Source organism: Triplophysa rosa, linkage group LG1 (assembly GCF_024868665.1).
Source record: "Triplophysa rosa linkage group LG1, Trosa_1v2, whole genome shotgun sequence".
Classification (NCBI taxonomy): Eukaryota; Metazoa; Chordata; class Actinopteri; order Cypriniformes; family Nemacheilidae; genus Triplophysa; species Triplophysa rosa.
In genome coordinates, this window is record NC_079890.1 from 37,603,177 (window position 1) to 37,625,718 (window position 22,542).

General features: G+C 39.0%; 1 protein-coding gene across 1 annotated transcript in view; it reads left to right on the forward strand.

The window, feature by feature from the left end:
* Positions 1–22,542, forward strand: part of smchd1 (structural maintenance of chromosomes flexible hinge domain containing 1) — a 44,916-nt gene that overhangs the window by 5,868 nt on the left and 16,506 nt on the right. The window contains exons 9-26 of the mRNA XM_057334951.1: positions 109–199; positions 285–498; positions 806–923; positions 4,374–4,557; positions 4,662–4,733; positions 4,932–5,057; positions 5,323–5,436; positions 5,729–5,835; positions 7,509–7,591; positions 7,671–7,778; positions 7,862–7,939; positions 8,141–8,260; positions 9,087–9,231; positions 17,589–17,682; positions 19,180–19,252; positions 20,691–20,833; positions 21,348–21,482; positions 22,103–22,333. Coding sequence (XP_057190934.1) covers positions 109–199; positions 285–498; positions 806–923; positions 4,374–4,557; positions 4,662–4,733; positions 4,932–5,057; positions 5,323–5,436; positions 5,729–5,835; positions 7,509–7,591; positions 7,671–7,778; positions 7,862–7,939; positions 8,141–8,260; positions 9,087–9,231; positions 17,589–17,682; positions 19,180–19,252; positions 20,691–20,833; positions 21,348–21,482; positions 22,103–22,333 — 2,236 coding nt within the window. The remainder of the gene's footprint in view (positions 1–108; positions 200–284; positions 499–805; positions 924–4,373; positions 4,558–4,661; positions 4,734–4,931; positions 5,058–5,322; positions 5,437–5,728; positions 5,836–7,508; positions 7,592–7,670; positions 7,779–7,861; positions 7,940–8,140; positions 8,261–9,086; positions 9,232–17,588; positions 17,683–19,179; positions 19,253–20,690; positions 20,834–21,347; positions 21,483–22,102; positions 22,334–22,542) is intronic.

Consider the following 22,542-nt stretch of genomic DNA (forward strand, 5'->3'; position numbering starts at 1 on the left):
GGAACATGAAAAGATTTTATTTAAGTGTGACGTTGATGTGATAACCTGCCAAACTGTGTGTTATAGTTTGGTGAATTGTTTGGTTTCATGTCGTTTGCACTGTTACAGGCACACCTACCATTATTATATACACGGAATTGATGGGAACAACAAGACACAACCTCAGAGGACAGGCCCTGTCTCCAACATCGACATTCAGGTAGATGTGGGTGTGTTGGGGTTCATATGACACTGGAGACGGAATTGTGACCTCGCTTTCCTTCTATATCTCTCTCATCTGTCAGATAAGTCTCTTCGAGCGCTCCACTCGGATGCCACGTGTGATTAATCTGAGAGAGGTGGATAATGACATGCAGACTCTCTATGTGAACTCCAGCGTGTCAACGTTTGAGTTTAAAGCCACCGGCGCTGAAGACTCTTTAGTGGAGGGAATGATCCGATACCATCCGTTTCTCTTTGATAGAGAGACATACCCAGTGGATCCATACTCTGCATCAGGTGTTGAATTATAGACATCCACTCAAGTAGTATTCATGTGCTTTCGATGTTTAGATCTCCTGTTTAGTTTGGTGGGGGATGCCATGGCGTTGCTGTGCCATTTATGTCCCTAGCACAGATTCATAAAAGTTTAATACACTGGGTCAAAGCTTTGTGAAAATCAAGTGTGAATAATAACAATGTTGTCAAACACCACTAATGATGATCATCACAGATGCCAGTAATTTAAAAATATGCTAATATGTACACTGATGTAACATGGATTCCTAGATATTTGTTCATGATTTGGTTTGTGGCTGTGTTTCAGCTTCAGGAGAGGATGAAGATGAAGATTGTGTGGTGTTGAATCCTGAAGGTCAAGGGAAGAGATTGATCTTTGAGTGCTTCTGGAATGGGCGCCTGATTCCCTACACTACTGTCTCAGAGTAAACCTTTCTCAGTACCGTCTCACTGCTGTCTAAGAGTAAAACCTTCTTTCTCAGTACTGTCTCACTGCTGTCTAAGAGTAAAACCTTCTTTCTCAGTACCGTCTCACTGCTGTCTAAGAGTAAAACCTTCTTTCTCAGTACCGTCTCACTGCTGTCTAAGAGTAAAACCTTCTTTCTCAGTACCGTCTCACTGCTGTCTAAGAGTAAAACCTTCTTTCTCAGCACCGTCTCACTGCTGTCTAAGAGTAAAACCTTCTTTCTCAGTACCGTCTCACTGCTGTCTAAGAGTAAAACCTTCTTTCTCAGTACCGTCTCACTGCTGTCTAAGAGTAAAACCTTCTTTCTCAGTACCGTCTCACTGCTGTCTAAGAGTAAAACCTTCTTTCTCAGTACCGTCTCACTGCTGTCTAAGAGTAAAACCTTCTTTCTCAGTACCGTCTCACTGCTGTCTAAGAGTAAAACCTTCTTTCTCAGTACCGTCTCACTGCTGTCTAAGAGTAAAACCTTCTTTCTCAGTACCGTCTCACTGCTGTCTAAGAGTAAAACCTTCTTTCTCAGTACCGTCTCACTGCTGTCTAAGAGTAAAACCTTCTTTCTCAGTACCGTCTCACTGCTGTCTAAGAGTAAAACCTTCTTTCTCAGTACCGTCTCACTGCTGTCTAAGAGTAAAACCTTCTTTCTCAGTACCGTCTCACTGCTGTCTAAGAGTAAAACCTTCTTTCTCAGTACCGTCTCACTGCTGTCTAAGAGTAAAACCTTCTTTCTCAGTACCGTCTCACTGCTGTCTAAGAGTAAAACCTTCTTTCTCAGTACCGTCTCACTGCTGTCTAAGAGTAAAACCTTCTTTCTCAGTACCGTCTCACTGCTGTCTAAGAGTAAAACCTTCTTTCTCAGTACCGTCTCACTGCTGTCTAAGAGTAAAACCTTCTTTCTCAGTACCGTCTCACTGCTGTCTAAGAGTAAAACCTTCTTTCTCAGTACCGTCTCACTGCTGTCTAAGAGTAAAACCTTCTTTCTCAGTACCGTCTCACTGCTGTCTAAGAGTAAAACCTTCTTTCTCAGTACCGTCTCACTGCTGTCTAAGAGTAAAACCTTCTTTCTCAGTACCGTCTCACTGCTGTCTAAGAGTAAAACCTTCTTTCTCAGTACCGTCTCACTGCTGTCTAAGAGTAAAACCTTCTTTCTCAGTACCGTCTCACTGCTGTCTAAGAGTAAAACCTTCTTTCTCAGTACCGTCTCACTGCTGTCTAAGAGTAAAACCTTCTTTCTCAGTACCGTCTCACTGCTGTCTAAGAGTAAAACCTTCTTTCTCAGTACCGTCTCACTGCTGTCTAAGAGTAAAACCTTCTTTCTCAGCACCGTCTCACTGCTGTCTAAGAGTAAAACCTTCTTTCTCAGCACCGTCTCACTGCTGTCTAAGAGTAAAACCTTCTTTCTCAGCACCGTCTCACTGCTGTCTAAGAGTAAAACCTTCTTTCTCAGCACCGTCTCACTGCTGTCTAAGAGTAAAACCTTCTTTCTCAGCACCGTCTCACTGCTGTCTAAGAGTAAAACCTTCTTTCTCAGCACCGTCTCACTGCTGTCTAAGAGTAAAACCTTCTTTCTCAGCACCGTCTCACTGCTGTCTAAGAGTAAAACCTTCTTTCTCAGCACCGTCTCACTGCTGTCTAAGAGTAAAACCTTCTTTCTCAGCACCGTCTCACTGCTGTCTAAGAGTAAAACCTTCTTTCTCAGCACCGTCTCACTGCTGTCTAAGAGTAAAACCTTCTTTCTCAGCACCGTCTCACTGCTGTCTAATAATAAAACCTTCTTTCTGAGTACCGTCTCACTGCTGTCTAGGAATAAATCTTTCTTTCTCAGTACTGTCTCACTGCTGTCTAAGAGTAAAACCTTCTTTCTCAGCACCGTCTCACTGCTGTCTAAGAGTAAAACCTTCTTTCTCAGCACCGTCTCACTGCTGTCTAAGAGTAAAACCTTCTTTCTCAGCACCGTCTCACTGCTGTCTAATAATAAAACCTTCTTTCTCAGCACCGTCTCACTGCTGTCTAATAATAAAACCTTCTTTCTGAGTACCGTCTCACTGCTGTCTAGGAATAAATCTTTCTTTCTCAGTACTGTCTCACTGCTGTCTAAGAGTAAAACCTTCTTTCTCAGTACCATCTCACTGCTGTCTAAGAGTAAAACCTTCTTTCTCAGCACTGTCTCACTGCTGTCTAAGAGTAAAACCTTCTTTCTCAGCACCGTCTCACTGCTGTCTAAGAGTAAAACCTTCTTTCTCAGCACCGTCTCACTGCTGTCTAAGAGTAAAACCTTCTTTCTCAGCACCGTCTCACTGCTGTCTAAGAGTAAAACCTTCTTTCTCAGCACCGTCTCACTGCTGTCTAATAATAAAACCTTCTTTCTGAGTACCGTCTCACTGCTGTCTAGGAATAAATCTTTCTTTCTCAGTACTGTCTCACTGCTGTCTAAGAGTAAAACCTTCTTTCTCAGCACCGTCTCACTGCTGTCTAAGAGTAAAACCTTCTTTCTCAGCACTGTCTCACTGCTGTCTAAGAGTAAAACCTTCTTTCTCAGTACCGTCTCACTGCTGTCTAAGAGTAAAACCTTCTTTCTCAGTACTGTCTCACTGCTGTCTAAGAGTAAAACCTTTCTCAGTACCGTCAAACTGCTGTCTAGGAATAAATCCTCCTTTCTCAGTACTGTCTCACTGCTGTCTAGGAATAAAACCTTCTTTCTCAGCACAGTCTCATTGCTGTCTCGGAGTAAAACCTTCTTTCTCAGTACCATCTCACTGCTGTCAAAGAGTAAAACCTTCTACCGTTTACATTTACATTCATGCATTTAACAGATGCTGTTATCCAAAGCGACTTAATTCTACTGTCTCACTACCGTCTCACTTCTGTCTTGGAGTAAAACCTTCTGCTGTCTCATTACCGTTTCACTAGTTTCTCACAGTACCTTCTAGTGTCTCACTACTGTTTAAGAGAAGAGGCTTTTACTGTCACCCCAACGTCTCAATATTGGCTCACAAGTGTCTTAGAGTAAAACCTTGTGATGTCTCACTTCAGTTTTAGAGTACAATCTTCTACTGTCTCTCTATTGTCTTATTGTTTTGTAGTAAATCTTACGTTTCACTACTGTTTCAAAGTAAAACACTCTACTGCCTCATTGCCATCGTTCTACTGTCACAGAAGAAAACCTACTTTCTCACTAACATCTCACTACTGTCTATTAGTAAAACCTTCTAATGTCAACCTACCGTCTCACTACTGTCTCACTACCATCTTGCTTCTGTCTCAGAGTAAAACGTTCTTCTGTCTAACTATATATAGTAAAACCTACTGTCCTAATAAAAAAACATTTGGCTTGAAGAGTACTTAATTATTGACATTATTAATAAAATCATTTTATTTATGATTATAAATGCTTTGTGTTTGTGTGTGTAAGGTTCGAGTGGTGTGTGAGGCCGAAGAATGGAGCTGCCGTTCCTTTGGAGTGTTATAACCGGATTTCAGGAGTTCTCTTCGCCAACGATCGATTTCAGGTCAGCACAAACAAACTGACCTTCATGGACCTCGAACTTCGACTGCGTGACAAAGAGACCATTTTCACCAGAGTGCACAACGGTCAGGTACAGAAACACACACCTGAAATCTACTGGGCACCTGATGACCTGACACCATCTGTACTTGACATCTGATTTTGTTTTAACATGATCTGTACTGGTTCATCCAGGAGCAGCGAGTGAAGATTCAGAGAGAGTTTATCAACTGGCTGAAGGAATGTCATGAGCGCTTTGATAAGCAGGTATGTAGAATTCGTCTGTAAAAATAATACATTTAGTTTCCAGCGCAGAACTGGTCAATAATAATGTGGCGCTTTAGTTACTTACACAAGGTGGGAGGAAAGTTTTCTGACCCTGACTGAAAAAAATGGGGTGTAGATTATTTTTATCGTGCATCTTGTATTTATTTAACATGCATGTTTGTGTGTGCGCGTTTGCAGGTCATGTTTCAGGGATTTCTAGGTGTGATGACACGTACAGATGTGACCACCAAGCGTCTGCAGTCTCCCTGGGCCAAATTTAAATCCATGAAGTGGGACGGCAAGACTTACACGAAAGGACAATATGTGAGATCTGATAGATCATGCATACAACTTGCTTATAAAATACAACAATAAAATGTTTGTGCATTGTGTGTATTAGTGATGGGCAGTACAACCAAACACATATTCCAGTAATTGAATGTTACAATAATGGTTTTGGTTGTTGGATTGATTTTCATTTGGAACTTGGACATGAGCAAAAAAGAAAATATTTGTCTTTTTTATCCTTTTTTATAATGTTGGCCTGTTGAATATTAAATGTTTCGATTGGATTCTTTCTCCTCCTCAGGTAAAATCTGTCAGAAAGCTGCCCGTCATGTTTGGATCCATAGTTCAGTTCCTGTTGTATGGAGATTATGAAGGAGATGTTTACGCTACAGGTGGTCACGTCCAGATTGCACTGGTGAGGAAATGAGTCCATGTCACCCTTAAAGAAATAGTTCACCTGGTCGGCAGAATGTGTATGCTGCTCCTTGTCAATACAATTCCACAAGAATTGTGATGCTACAAAAATATGGCGCTTAATAAACCATATAAAAAATGAAAACAGTTCATCAGTATCAGCGGTTCCATTATCTAAAGATGTCACATGATAGACAAGCTTCTTTTTTTATATTGCGATTTCTGTGTGTTTTGTTGTGTTAGAATGACCATATAAAGCACTATTGCTTTAACTCTGTGTTGTGCCACAATAGGAACCAAAGGAGTTGTATGGCGAAGAGAAGATCATTCCCATCTCCAATATTGACCGACAGGCCACATCCGCATCTATTGAAAAGAACATTGAGGAGGAATTTGCCAAGTAAGATCTGGGCCATATTCATGAAAAATTTTAGCGCAAAGAGTTGCTCCTTGTGACAAAAAATTCTAAGAGAATTCTAAGAAAATTCTTAAAATTACAGAAAAGATCCTAGTAAAGAAAAAAGTCATTCATAAAGCATCTTAACCCTTGAAAGAGCTCTTAGGCCATGTTCACACTTGACTTCTTTTTTGAAGCTGCTAGCGTCTGTTTTACATTATAATTATAAAAAGTCCTGAGCGTTTTTTTGAGCGCCGCCGTCTTTTTCTGCAGCTCAGAGCATCTTTTGAGGTTGAAAAAGTTCAACTTTTCTGAAAAAACAGCATTGTGGTTACAAATAGCAGCCGGCACTGTTCAAAGATAGCATTTGTGCACGGAGGCAGCTTAGAGAGACTGGCTTCATAGGCAGCGTAACAGAATTCTATTTGAATTATAAACAGAGAGCGTCTTTGCTACAACTAATCACATATTTAAAAACTACAATACTAATTTCTCGCTAGAAATGCAATCAAAAGTTATGCAAAGTGAAAATTAAACTTACATTTATACAAAACCGCCCCAACCGGCGTTTTGGCCGCCATTTTTTCGAGCTTGAGCCTTCTAGACCAATCACATTCCTCGCATGTTGTTATGGAAACGATGGGTCACTGTCATTGGTTAGCTGTGAAAAAGGTGCTTGATGTAGGGCGCTGCTAGCATTTTTTTGCAAATGTGAACACGTCCTTAAGGTCCAAAATTGTTAGGAGTAGACTTTTAGGAGGCTTAAGAGGTTTTTTTTAGCAGAAAATGGACGAAACACGAAAAGTGAGAAGAAATGTTGCAAGGCATGACAATTTCCATATTACTTTTAAGGTTTATCTGATGTTTTATTGTTATTGTTTTTTGTGTGTATTCAACTTTTGTTTTTCTTAGTTTTGTTTTTCTTGTATAGCTGCTTTGATTGAATTCAATGACAGTAAGTTAATAAGACAACACGTTAGATCGTGCAGGGTTCATGTTTGTGACCGTTCCTACTAGAGACTCGCTAATATCTCGAAGACAGCGCAGAAATGCCTTAGCGCCAGAAATATAAGTAATCACTATATTACCATATTTAGCAACTGGAGAAATGCAGCTTTGCTGCAGAGATGATTTGCTGTCACAACCTTCTAAAGTGATCACAAAAACAATTACAGCACTTGGTAAATAAAAAATAAAGAATAGATATAGATATAGTGCGTGCGTGTATGACTGTGTCTGCGCATTTCAAACTAACGACCCTATAAAGCGCTCTTTTTTCCTTCTTGGTCAACCAACCAATCACAGTCTTTAAAAGACTGTGTCATACATACCAACGGGGTCAGCCCCGCCTCCTCACTAAGATAAGTTTTTGTCTTTTCCTTGCTCAGAGCTGCTCTCAGATTTGTCCTGAATCGCTTTTAAGCTAAGACTCCTACGTAGAAGTTTTTTAAGCTAAATTAAGAGCTTTCTTAGAGGATTCTTAGAAGCTTTAAGAACACGGGCCCTGATCTTTCAGTAATACTGTTTCATCTTGTTTTAAATGAGACAGAACATTGTGTTTCTATCAGCAGTGCACTGTGAACACAGGACTTTCTCTTCTCATAAATAACTGTTCAGATCTGATCAATAAAACCGTAGAGATCATGCTGTGACTGATATCACTGTGTTGTGTTCAGACTTCCTGATCGCTTGAGGCTAACGTGGCCCGAGGGAAACCCGTGGGTTGATGAAGACGTCAGACCAGCAGGCGCACCCATGGGTAAACACACACACGTGTTCACACACCTGTACATTCATCCTTCAGTATACATATTTAAATGAAAACTCTGATCATTCAGGTCCCATTCAAGTGGAGATTTTGAACAAGAAAGGAGAGTCGATGTCTCGGCTGCCTCTGGCTGGCAATGCCAAGAAGCTGTCCATTAACCTGAAAGTCGTCTGGCACTGTATGTATATACAGTCTTCAAGTTTTAAAACGCGTACTGTACTACTGTTGTAGTATTTTAAAAGGCTTGTTTTCTCCATTCAGCTCCTAAAGGAGATGTGCAGACCAACTCTCACATCGGTGTACATTCGGCTAAGTGGGAATACTGGTTCAGGACTATGGGTAAAGAATCAGTACATCATGTGCACTTTACTATAGTCACATTTATAATACTCATATAAAGGTCACCTATTTTCTAAAATATTAAAGTAATGCGTGAAATATATTTTTACAAGTTTGAAAAAAAAATTTATATATGTAATATGGACAGTTGGTTTGCCTCTTTTATGAAAAACATTAGCTGAAAGAGTTTTTCTCTTCTAGAGAACTTTAGTAAGCTGGGCAACTACACACTTCACCTGCAGGCCATGATCAGCGACAGCTCGGCTAATGAATGGGCTGGAGAAAGATTACCTCACTACACTCTCAATTTCACTATTAAAGGTAAAACACAATGATGTACTGCTTGCTTGTGATCTGATTTTAGTACCTGGTGTAAACAAGCTCTTATTGCATTATACACAATTGAGTGGCTCAGAGATGACTCATTGTTTTAGGCTAACCCGGAAGTGCCGCGCTGGTTCCCTCGACCGAAAGCCTATGCATTTTTCCCATAGACTTTTGGGAGATGGCAAATAATAAGATTTGTTACTTACAAATGTTCATGATGTTTACACGTTTTGTCTATCAAGATCATCTTTACAGATTTACACAATATTTGCTATTTTTGAAGCCGAAATACAATTGCCAGAAGTAAAAAGCTAACATGATGCTATAAACAGACTACACTATGGGCGCTCAGTTTCAACATCACCACCACCAATCCTCCGACAACTTTCTCAAACTTTATTAAAAATGTGTGTAATTACTCTGTGAATAAATCCCCATTAACGATTTTATAAATTTGTGCCCATGTTGCATTATTTGTGAGATTTATATGTGCGATGACGTAACGTCCCCGCCAAACGAAGTAGTCACTTTTAGCAACTTGTTAGCAACCGCCGTTTTATAGACACAATAAAGGTTTAAAAAATCACAAGCGGGTTATAACTGGTGTGTTTTATGTCATAGATTAAAACGTGAAAATATTTTTTTTAGCTACAGACCTTATTTCAGGCGATTTACCAAAAACCCATAGCCTTTGGGGCGATGGAACCATAAGTCTTCAAATGCTAACTCGCTTCCGGGGTTTGCATACAAAAATAAGTCATCTCTGAGTCACTCCATAGGTGTCTTAATAAGTATATATAATGCTCTCTCTTTCTCCTAGAGGGTGAAGCTGTAGCTTTTGTGTTGGGCGTTATTTCTTCTCCGGTCCAGATCGGTGTCCCCTTCACTGTTCCTCTGGATTTTAGGGATGAGTTTGATTATCCCACCCAGCCACCCACTGACATTAAACCCCAGCTGGAGTGCAGGTAAAAATATACATGCTACTGGAGTTTGTGGAAGATTTTATACCTGAGAAAAACGTATTCTACCATTATGTATTTGAGTTATTCTATGCAATGAGGCCCGTGTAGGACTGTGGGAGAGGGGTCTTGCATTCACATATGTTTTTGATAAAATTAGGCCCATGTTGGACTGTGGGAGAGGGGTCTCGCGTTCACATATATTTTTGATATAATGGGCCCATGTTGGACTGTGGGTGAGGGGTCTCACGTTCCACTAATAATAAACAAAGGTGGCATGTGTGTGGGAAGATGTGTATATAAGCAGGCTCAGAAGGGGAGTAGTCAGTTGCTCGGCTTGTGTGTCTCTGACAATAAAGTCTATCTTTTGGCGTCCAAACCTGAGACTGAAGAGCGTTTTCTACACACAAAGCGGGGAGAAACCACAACAATTGGCGTCACAAACAGGATTGGAAAGGAGCTAAAGGGCGAAAACCACAGCGGGCAGGCTGGACAAACAACACAAACAAGTGGGCACATAAAAAGTAAGCAGTTTTCGCTTATATAATTAGTTTGTGTTGTTTGCCCGAGTTTGCCCAGAGAAGTAAGACGATTAAAGCTCCTCTAAAATTAAAGAACTAAAAAAAAGGGTTTTGATTCCAAAAGATAATAAATGCATGCATTGATCTGTATTTGCTGTTAGGTTGGCCTTGACATAAAGCGGTAAATTTAAGCTGGTTTTAATAGTAGTTTAAGGGAAGCGCTTGAAAGTCCTGCGGAAATAGGCAAAAGTCCTGCGGATAAAACTTACTGAAAAATATAAAACAGGCAAGAAAAATACTGATGGAGGCAGAAAAAGGTACAAAGAAAAAGGATGAAGTGTTTGCAGACGGGGCCCCCCTCTTTATGTGACCTCTGGAGGTCAAATTCCATTACTCACAGGAATTGTTGAAGTTTCTGGAGAAACGCAGATAGAAGGAAATCTGGAGTTAGGAAATGAGAAACAGATGGGAGAGAGAATAAAGACTTGTATTTAGACTGTTATAAGCACGGTATGAAGGAAAAACACCAAGTGAAAAGAAACCAATTGAGCAGACTAGGGCTGTCACGATTATGAAATTTGGCTGACGATTAATTGTCTAATAAAACATTGTGATTATGATGATTAATTGTCTGTTTTAGAGCTTTGACTTTTAATTCTCATACATTTTTTATTTAGCTTTGAAACAACCATATTGTGTGAACATAGTGTCTGAATATAAAGACTATGTTCTTTTTCTTGGAAATACATAGGAAGAGATTGGGTCATCATACTTAAAGCGGCAACGAGCAACTTTTGCTCACCTTTGCCCCACGTGGTTGATAAGCGGAATTGTCTGTATGCAGTGTCGTAAAAACTGTCGCAAAGATTTCCCGCTGGCAGCTCAATACACGTGAGTTTGTTTACTAAGCCGACAAACCCAGATACGTTGTTCAAACTATGTCCACCGATCCGGTAAAGTAGTCCATGTTACCATATGTTCTTCGTATATGAGTACAAATATTTATGTATCGTAAGTAGTTCGAAGCAAGGTTACCAACTTATTCTGGTAACTTTGGCCAAAAAAAAATGTTATTCATAAACTGTATATGTAACTGTACTGTTTTTGAAATCAGCGTTTCATCTTCATTGCATACCACACGGGTGCCAACACTATGGACTGTACTACAGGGCTATACTACAACCTCAAAGTAGACTCGGGGGTAGCAGCTGATTGTTAGAAGTTAGCACAGAGCGTGCTAGCTACATGGAACATTTGTATTTACCCGAAACACAACGCATGGACTTGAATGTGTTTTGTAACCTATAGTACTTTTCTTTTGTTATTATATCGGAAGTCACTAAACACAATCGCGACCAGGCATTGTGTTTTGTGTAATATATGTAATAACTACAGTCAACTCGGTATGAAAACAGCGCATAGCATGTACATATATATAACGACAACATTAGCCTAATCAACGACTGAACTGTTCAACATTCACGTGGTTTACTGGTCTGAACAAAATAATCTTCTACTTTTTACCACAACACGTTTAGTGTGGTTGTTTAGTCTTTAATTACAAGCACTACACACATTCATGACGAGACACGACAACATGCTAGCTATCGACACCGGCAACCATATATTATCTCTCAGCTACCTTACGCTTATAAAGTGCGAACCGGTGTTGCGCCAGTGACACAGACTAATAACAAATACGTTCAAAAGTACAGGACAGTAACAAAAAATGTACAAATAACACTTACAAATCCAGGAGCCGGACCGCTAGGTCTGCATCCGTTTTGCAACCCCTTGCCTCTTGCTGCTCGCGCCACCAAGTGTAAGCCCGTCCGATATTGATTTGTGACCGGCCTCATGTCTGATCACTCTCTCGCTTTCTTTTCTTTGCTTCCTCCGACAAAACTCTCTTTGGTTTTTTGGCTGGCTCTGCCATGGTGATGTTTTTGTTCGTTTCGTCTTACTGTTAGCTCTGCTGTTGGCTAACTTCTCCCAGGCTACGAGTAAAATGTGACGTATGCCGTAAAGCAGGGGATAGGCGGGGCTTATACCAGCCCGAACACCAAAGTTACAAGTGCAATTTCAGCCGATAGGAGGCTGCTCAGGTAGCAACGGCAGTAAAATTCGTCCAGTTAAAAGTTGACCTACCACTAAAATAATTTTAGAGACATTATTTTAACGTCAAAAAGTTGCTCGTTGTTGCTTTAAGGTTTAGGCTTTTACCTGTCCAATAATACAACTGCCAAATACTTGTAAATTGTGAAGTAAATTGATCAGGAGTGAATTGAAGCCACCATTAAAATGCTATCAGTCATAGAAAAGCTTCTAGTCTGTTTTTTTCTCACGTGCAAGACTACAATAATGAGATTTTGGTAGACTGGTTTTCACACTGAAATAATATTAAATTGTACTGTGGGTTATTTTTATGGTATATGCTTTAGTTTTTTTTTAAGTGATTGTGTTGTGGTGGTACATTTTACAAGTATTAGCTTTAGTTACAATATATACAATAAAATATGCAATATGCAGATGCACTACAGCTCCCCCTAGTGTCTTCTATAGAGATGTGCAATAATTGCCATGATCTGAAACAATCGCGATGAGATGATTATTTAATAATCGTGACAGCCCTAGAGCAGACAGGAAGGATAGAAGAGGAAATCAAAGTAGAAGCAAAGTTATTAGAGGCAGAGTTAAATAAAAAGACTAAGGAGACAGACAAGGATCATTCACGATCCGTTTAACCATTATTTAAGATCTGTTGGATTTATATTATTCACGTGAATGAGGGAAATGTCTCAATCGACGGCTCAGTCAGCATTTAAGTGGCAATTAAATCTGCGTTTTTATTTGGTCCAGTTACATACCGGATATATAGGTACTGGTTTTGATACCCAACCCCACTTAAAGGGCTCATCGGATCAACATTTTCAACAAGTTGGCATGATTTATTGTGGTCTTCATTAGGGATGTGCGAGACTTGTCGTTTAAACTGTACACGGTCCGTGTAACGTTTCACAATTCAATTTTCAGACTTGTGTTGTCACGGTACCAAAATTTCAGTAGTCGGTACCAATACCAGTAAAATTCCACGGTTCTCGGTACCAATTTCGGTACCAAAGCAAAACACCAGTACATGCTAATCGAAGCACAATTTTATTAATAAAGCTCATTGTTAATATAAATGTTTAGAAAGCAATGCCATTTTGTATACATGAAGTATACAAGTTAATTGTTGCTGAAACTGTTGTGTGCTCACTGGGGTCATGCTGATGAACATCCTCCTCAGTCTGCTGCTGTAGAAGACCAATAGAATAAACTTCAGTAAGTCAACTGACTGAACAAACATGCATATGCAATATTAAAACAAACCTCAGTTTTTATACTGCATTTACACAAGATTACGTACATTAAGGTAACTGTATATTAAAATAACAAATGCAACAGATAGATTTTTCTTTAGTTTAAATGTGGCTTTTTAAACCTAATAGAGTTATCTATCCAAGACATACACATTGCTAGTCATACAGTTAGTATGCTAGTTTTCTAGCACATAGATTGCAGATAGGCCTAAGTAAAATAGGTACTCTAAACCCCATCCTGTCCTCCCATTTATTTTACCCCATTACAGTTATAAAGGCATTAAATGGTTAGGACACTTGACTGGATTAACATTGGCGCTAACAAATTAACACGCAAACAGGGATGTTTATTTTAATGTAACCGTTAACTTGATACAACATTCATAATGCAAACGCTAACAGAATTTGAAACTTACCGCTTGAACTTGTTCAAATAAATCCGGATGTTTCCTCCTTTTACCACAAAACTCTGTTCGTTTTCTTCGTGATATGACTTTAATCTAGAGGTGCACCGATTTACCGGACAGAGACCGGAATCGGCCGGTTTTTCGTATGATCGGCCGGACCGGCCGGTCAGTCTCACGTCTCGCCGATTCCAAGCCGATATTCTGTTGCCCGTGATGCTGGCAAGAACGTCACAGCTGTCATACACTCAAAGCCGCAAGTAAACATGTAAACGTGCGCGCGCACAGCCTGTCTTTCACAGCTAGTCGCATGTGTCCACCGTACCGCGAGTCTCTGCTGACTGACGCGCATCTCTCATGTCCGCTGACTGCACGCGCGTGCACACGCATCATGTACTGTACAGACTGTAGTTCATCTCTCGCTGCTCCGTCTACATGGGGTATGTATGCTAACAGTGATGCTATTAGCATCATGCTAAACTCTGACACATGCTAAACTCATGTTGAAGTCGTTCACTCTGTGTAAAACAAACGTAAATTCCATTCAACCTGATTGCTTGTCTTACGTTAAAACTGTGGTCATTTCACCTAGGTAAAATGACATTCAACACGACTTCTACTTGTTTTTAAAAATCCCAAATATAAAAAAATGAATAAATCAACCAATACTGTATATGTGATATATCTGATTGAGTTCTTTACTAACACAAACAAATGCAAATAGATATACATCTTTAGAGTAGAATTCACTCATAAGAGTTTTAACTTTTTTATTGAAGCTGCAGCAAAAATCAACCCACTTCTTTTAATACTACAGACACAAGATAAAGACAATTTCTTTTACATTTCAGAAAAAATGAAATAAAGCAATGTTAGATTGATATACGGAAACAGACGAGAATAAAGTTGAAGTATTGTATTGTTATCTTAGACTTTTGTGAGATGAGTACAAAAATGAAAAATGTAAATTAAGTGACATGTTTAGTTATATTTTATTATTTGTACTTCTTTTCAGTCACAGAGTTATTCAATATAAGAGTTATTTGGGAAAGAGAAGATTCTGTAATTTAATGCAGCTTGGAGAACTGCATTTAGGGAAATTTGGGGAAATTGTAATGTTCAATCATTTATTCAATGAAAATAAAAAAAAATGTGTATTGAAGAAAAGTTAATATGGTTTTATATACAGTATACTGTCAATTATAGTTTGTGGATAGAAAATCGGAATCGGCAAAAATCAGAAACCGGCAAAGAAAATTGCAATCGGTGCATCTTCCAGGTGCATCATCGAGGTGGATGCTGCACATTGGTGGTGGTTGAGGAGATTCCCCCTTCCATGTAAAAAGCGCTTTACCATTAGCATGGGGTTGTGGACTGCAACTGTTTTATATTACATAGAAGGCACAGGCTGATGGTCTTTGGTTGCTCCGTGCTAAGCGGCTCTGGATGTATGGAGCGGCACTCCCCAGTGTAAATCTCAAGTTTAAGTTTGAACAATTTACCTTTTTTGGAGGTTTATTCATTTACATTGATATTCGCAATTTATATAAAGAAATCCATGTCTGTGCACGGCGTCTGTGTTTCTGCAGCACCCAGCCACGGATTGCATATTTGCTTAATAGCCACATGTTTGAACTAAAATAGAATAAAAAATTGAATGAAAAAAAGTGAAATCTGGCCCATCCTGCATCAGGAGTAGACTTTGAAGTTGAGCTCACGCAAGCATAGTGTAGTCGTCCGGTGTGCGATACCTGCCAGTTGTTGACGCGACGCGTTGTTCTTCTCGTCAGTTGCGCTCTACCGTTTTCCAGTCTCAAGTCAAAAGTAATGGCAGCAACAGTGCACAAGTTATTGGATCATCTCATTTTGTCGTAAATATGCATTTTATCGAAAAAATATAAACACGAATGAGCATATACAGACGTGATCAAATTTGTTGGTACCCTCCATAAAAAACAAACAATGCACAATTTTCTCTGAAATAACTTGAAACTGACAAAAGTAATTGGCATCCACCATTGTTTACACCATATTTAATAGACATCAGACTTTGCATTTAATTTTTTTATTTGACATAATATTGTAAATAATAAAACAAATGAAAATGTCATGGACATAAATGATGGGACCCCTAACCTAATATTTTGTTGCACAACCTTTAGAGGCGATCGCTGCATGCAAAGGTGTTCTGTAGCTCTCAATGAGACTTCTGCACCTGTTAACAGGTAGTTTGGCCCACTCTTCCGGAGCAAACTGCTCCAGCTGTCTCAGGTTTGATGGGTGCCTTCACCAGACTGCAATTTCCAGCTCTTTCCATAGATGTTCCATAGGATTCAGATCAGGACTCATAGAAGGCTACTTCAGAATAGTCCAATATTTTGTGCTCATCCATTCTTGGGTGATTTTAGCTGTGTGTTTTGGGTCATTATACTATTGGAGGACCCATGACCTGCGACTGAGACTTTCTGGGGAGTACGTTTGGCTCCAGAATGCCTTGATAGTCTTGAGATTTCATTGTGCCCTGCACAGATTTAAGGCACCCTGTGCCAGATGCAGCAAAGCAGCCCCAAAACATAGCCGAGCCTCCTCCATGTTTCACTGTAGGTATGGTGTTCACTTCTTTGAAAGCTTGATTTTTTCGTCTGTGAACATAGAGCTGATGTGACTTGCCATATGCTAAGCTCATGTGTCTAGTCCAGTGGTCACCAACCCTGCTCCTGGAGATCGACCGTCCTGAAGATTTCAGCTCCAACCCCAATCAAACACACCTGAACTATCTAATAAAGGTGTTTAGGTTTGCTTGATAATTACAGACAGGTGTGCTGAAGCAGGGTTGGAGCTGCAGTCTGCAGGACGGTCGATCTCCAGGAACAGGGTTGGTGACCACTGGTCTAGTCAATATGAATTTTAGCAAATGCCAGTCTGGCTTTTGTATGTTTTTCTTTCAAAAGTGGAATCCTCCTGGGTCTTCTTGCTCAAAAAGCGACGGATGGTGTGATCAGAAATGGACGTGCTTTCACCTTGGAGTTAAGCTTGTATCTCTTTGGCAATTATCCTTGGTTCTTTTTCTACCATTCGCACTATCATTCAGTTCAATCTGGGGTCGATTTTCCTCTTGCGGCTGCGCAATTAAAGAAACTAATTAGTTTGAAATACCACTGTAATCCAATTATGTATTATTTTTTCTAAGGGGTACCAACAAATGTGTCCAGGCCATTTTAGAATATCTTTGTAGAATAAGCAATAATTCATCTCTTTCCACAGCTTCTTTGCTTTATTCTATGACATACCAAAGTATGTTGTATACATGATACAATAGCTTTTCATTTCATCTTTCTTCAGGAGGAATGAAGCATTATTTCAATGAGCTGTAAGGGTACCAACAAATTTGAGCACATCTGTATATGAAACATAGAAGGCCTGGTAACTGAGAACATGTGTTGTAGGCTCTCGTGCTGAAGCAAAGTCCTAGTGGCCTACTGACAAACTACTGACAACCAAATGTTAGAAATGAAATGAATTTATTATGTGCAGAAGTATTTACAAAGTTACTAACAAGTAGCCATTCCATTCATACTAGAACTGATTCTAAATAATCTCAAGATTGAAACATGGTTCATTATGAAATGCTCTTAACAGATATTAGAAGATATAGCGGCAAAATATAATCAACATAAATGTCCCTGAGTGCGTGTAAAAAGCAGCCGGTTGTTATCGCAAATTTTTTTTAGTTGTATAAATATGCCTGACAAGATTGTTACACTGAATGATATATTAGTGGGTGTCTTCTGTAAATCAGGGGAAAATTTATGATATTTATTTTTTGCTCAGAAAAACAAATATGCATTATTAAATTAAACAGATTTTTTTTTCTTTTTTTTTAACAACAATTTAAAGCAGTATTACACTTACTGTTTTTATACTTAAACCCTTTTTTCGTCTTTCACCCACAAACATTCTACCATTATGTATTTGAGTTATTCTGTGCCATGAGCCAGTTTTATTATTGAATGAATTATTTGTCTTTGAAGTCAACAGTTTACTAATGTTGTCTTGTTTTGGTTTTATTTTGTTAGTTCACTGGAGTTGAGTTTTGATGGAATGGCGTTTGGGTGCATGTGTGCCATCAAGGACGTGAAAGCCAAGGGAAAACTCAGTCGACACAGCAAGGTCAGGGATATATATATATATATTTATATATATATATATATATATATGCATACATTTCTTCAAACAGATGTTTTATAAACTATATTTTGTTTTGGCAAGTATTTCATTATTTTACCCAGAGAAAATGTTTAGATTATGCAACAGATGTTATACAAACTTCACACCGTTTGATTAATAAATAAAATCTGTAGAATGTTGTCAATCACTATTATAATACAGTTAAATGATGAATATACAAATATAAGGTGCACATGCATATACCAGAGGTTGCGCTAGACTTTTTCATTGTCCGCAATTTTGACGGACAAGCTCGTAAAAAATCCGTCAATCTGTTTTTGCCCGTCACTATGGTGCAAGGTGATATTACGAGCCAATTAGCATGTTTGTGACGTCATCGCGATGTACATGTGTTCTTTGAACTTACTGAATTTGAATAGCCAATAAAGCCGAAGTCGTTTATATATTAAATGTTTCTGTTGTCAGACATAAAATACTAATTACAGACAAATGTTCATGTCCAGTCAGTAACAATGACATGTGCTTGTACTAGAGGTCGACCGATTCATCGTTTTTGCCGATTAATCGGCACCGATAACGATAATTTGAACTATCGGCAATAATCCCCACCGATAGTTTTTCCTGGTTGTGTTTGATCCAGACGCAGCAGGAAAAGCTCTACTGTGATACACAGGTGGAGAGTTCCGAGTATAGTGTAAAACAGCGACCTCTAGAGGTGAAAATAAAACTGACAGCCTGTTTTGTTTGGAGCTATACAGTTTATGGTTTGGAGACGCGAGACCACAGTCCTCATTGTAATCCGTTAAAATGACGGACGGCCTTCAGTTTTGTCCTTCACTGGTATAAAAAATCTGTCAATGATGGAGAATTTTCGGTTAACGCGACCTCTGGCATATACTCTATATAACCATTGTGACTCTTAAAAGAAAACTGTAAACGGGTGTTGAATTATTTACAATATTATCATGGGTGGAATTAATATGAAATTAAAACCATCTATTTTAATATGACAGTTATTGTCAATGACAGTATATTGCAATGTAGAGCCACAGAAAAAAATATTTAAAAAATATTTTCAGTTTTCTAAATGTACTATTAAAGGAACAGTTTACCCAAAAATGGAAATTCTGTCATCATTTACTCACCCTAAATGTGGTCCAAGAACTGTTTGGTTACAAGCAATATCTTTCTCTGTTCATCAGAACAAAGACATTTATACAGATCTGGAACAACTCGATGATGAGTAAATTATGACAGAATTCTTATTTTTGGGTGAACTGTTCCTTTAATAGTAAGGTGTTTAAGTAAAATTATGTTTCATTCTTTAAACTAGTGACAACATTTCTCTCAAATTCCAAATGAAAATATTGTTTTCTATTTGCATTGATTTGTAGAAAATTGTTAGAGTTTGTTTTTTGTAAATATCATTGAAAAGTGGTTGTTTTTCATCATTAATGATGTTTCATGTTTATTTAACAGATGCACACAGTGAAGGTTCATATTCCAGGGCTGAAGCAGAGCGTTCAGTCCTTTCAAATTGCTGTGCAGCCCGGTATGGGAAATACACACACAAAGACATCATAATGATAAGGTTGTTGCCTCACATCTGCATGCGCATCTCTCCATTAACAATCTTTTTGTTCCATATCAGTCTGGTTTCCGCTCTGGCCATAGCACTGAAACAGCACTGTTGAAAATTACTAATGACCAACTAATTTCTGCTGACTCTGGCTGCATTACTGTTCTCATTATGCTGGACTTAACTGCTGCCTTTGATACAGTATCTCACCCTATTCTCATTTCTCGTCTATCATCTATTGGTATCAAGGGTAAGGCTCTGTCTTGGTTTACTTCCTATCTCACTGACAGACAATATTTCATCACTCTCCACAATTTCCAATCTTCTCTCTGTTTACTCTCACAAGGGGTTCCCCAAGTATCTGTACTCAGCCCTGTTTTATTCAATATCTATCTGCTACCCCTTGGTCATATTATCCGTAGTCACGGTCTAATTACCATTGTTATGCCGATGACGTGCAAATCTACGTATCAGCGCGTTCATCTTCTGCTCTGCCACTTGGCTCCTTAAATGCCTGTATTACCGACATCAAAACCTTGTTACACAGCAACTTTCTCAACTAAATAATGACAAAACTGAAGTTATCGTATTTGGTCCACCTTCCCTACTAAAAAATGCAGAACTAAGACTATCCATTGATGGTGCTGACTCAACTCTATCCCACACTATCAAAAATTTTGGTGTACTATTCCACTCCTTACTTGCATTTCAATCACACATAAGCTCCATTACGTATTATTGCCCGACTCTGGCCAGCCCTCACCACTGAAGACGCTGGAACTTTAATTAACGCCATGATCACTTCTCGTCTTGACTATTCCAACTCGTTCCTTGTTGGTCTGCCCGCTAAATCTATTACAAGGCTTCAGTATGTGCAAAATTCTGCTGCCAGGGTTATTTACAGAGCCAGGAAATCCGAGCACGTTTCCGTTCGCATTCAGTTTGAAATTCTCTTTTTAACATGAACTTGCACCTCACTATCTCTCTGAACTCCTGCACCATTACTCTCCTCCTCGGTCGCTTAGGTCTACTGATGCTAAATTGCTAACTACACCACGCTTCCGTCTTTCTTCTACGGGTGGTAGATCATTCAGTACTGTTGCGCCTAAACTTTGGAACTCCCTCCCACTTACTCTTTGCGAACTCTCTTCTATAACCTCCTTTAAATCTTTTCAGCAAGCATTTCCACTCCGCCTCAGTCTAGTCTTTCATGTTTCAGTTCTTGTCTCATCTGATTGTCTGTATGATACTTGTATCTGTGTCTGACTTGATGTTATCCACTACCTTTGGGCAGCGACCTTGAGCTTGGGAAAGGCACTTTATAAATAAAACGTATTATTATTATTATAATACCTGAAAAAGAAAACACACAGACAGAATGTGAGAATCCCGGTGTCGTCATGTCTTCCAGGCCCTCCGCACAATCTCGTTGTGTTTCCTGAAGGTGATGATGTGATTTCTGTAGAGAACGGCAATCCTGCGAACATCCGAGTGGAAGTTCACGATGAGTATCACAACATCACCACTCATCCCAAACTCACGGTCCGCTATCAGGTACTGATGTCACACGACACCAGACGCAATTCCTAAAATAGATTTTATACCCCAAAATAATCCCCGGTTTATATGTATAAACTTATTCTACCATTATGTATTTGAGTTATTCTGTGCAATGTATTTGCACGGACGGTGGGAGAGGGTCTGCTCGCTCACATGTTTATAATCACATGCTTATAAACAAATCAGGCTGTGAGAGAAGCCTCTTGTTCCTATTTATGATTATAACCAAATTAGGCTGTGAGACGAGGACCCCCTTGTTCCTATGACAATAAAGAATAGTGGAATGTGAGAAGGCGTGTATTTAAGCTGGCTGAAAGGGAGAGAAGTCAGTTGTTCTGCAGGCAACTCGGCTTTGTATCTTTATATATTAAAGTCTATCTTTTGGCATTGGAACCCACAGTTTTGAGAGTGATTTTTCATAGCATTAGAAATATCCACAGCAGTATCAGATCAGCAAAGATATTCAGCAATATTATTTTATAATAGTTGTTGAACATCATCTTTGTAGTTGCTGGGAGCTCCGGATCTTCCTGTAGATGTGGTGGACTGCAGTCACACGGGATCTGGAGTTCTGCTGGCCAAACCTCTTCAGCTGAAGAACGTACACGCTCAACAAACCTACACCGCTAAATTCAACATTCCTGTAAGACTTTGATCAGCTTGTTGAATAATTTGTTGTTTTTAAGTTATTTTTTTAAATCTAAAGTTTATTAATTCAAGCATGAATCGGTTGGATACGCTCCCGATCAGTGTTGGGTGTAACTAGTTACTAAGTAATTAGTTACTGTAATTTAATTACTTTTCCCTTGGAAAAGTAAAGTAAGGGATTACTCTTATTTTTTCTGTAATCTAATTACAGTTACTTCTGATGTAATTGAACCAAATACTGTGTAATATATTCAATAGTGGAAATTACATCAAAATTATGTGTCTAACTTTAAAATGTATGTTTTAATGTATCCTTCTCGCATTTGTAATACTTTGGGCTGTTAAAAATAATCATTTATGTACTTATTTAGTATTTATTTGAATGAATTAAATAAGCTGTTTCATGTCTTGAATCAATTCTAATTAAGGTTGATGTAGGATATAGAAAGTAATTAGTAATAAGTAATTAAATACTTTTTGGAGAGAATAATTTGTACAGTAATCTAATTATTGAATATGTAATTAGTAACTAGTAATTAATTACTTTGTCAGAGTAATTTACCCAACACTGGTATCGATGTGATGAATTGTCACATGGTTTGGAATCGTTCACAGAACCATAAAACAGTGGCGTGTGTGGAGCGTAAGCTTCGTGTGTTGCCCAGCTCACGTGTGGCCCGTCTGGAGGTCTACAGACAGGAGGAGGGCTCTGATGTCATGGTGCTGCAGAATTCAGAGGCCATCGATTGGACGGCTGGTGACACGCTCGGAAGTCTCAACTTTAGACTGTACGACGAGGGCGATAGGCTGGTTTCCCTGCCGCCAAAACTTACCAACAAGATCAAGGTGTGGGCCGTGTATGATCCGTTCTGCTTATCGTACCGTATGTTTTCTCATTCAGGTTCATTTTTTCTGACGTATTACTTTTTACTGTTTCTGAACTTTTCATGTGCAGTTTTCGACAAGTACACATTGCATGCAGTACTCGGTCGCATAATGCGACGTGTTTAATTTCCAGTGTGATGTATAAGAAAGAAAATATAATTTGCAGATGA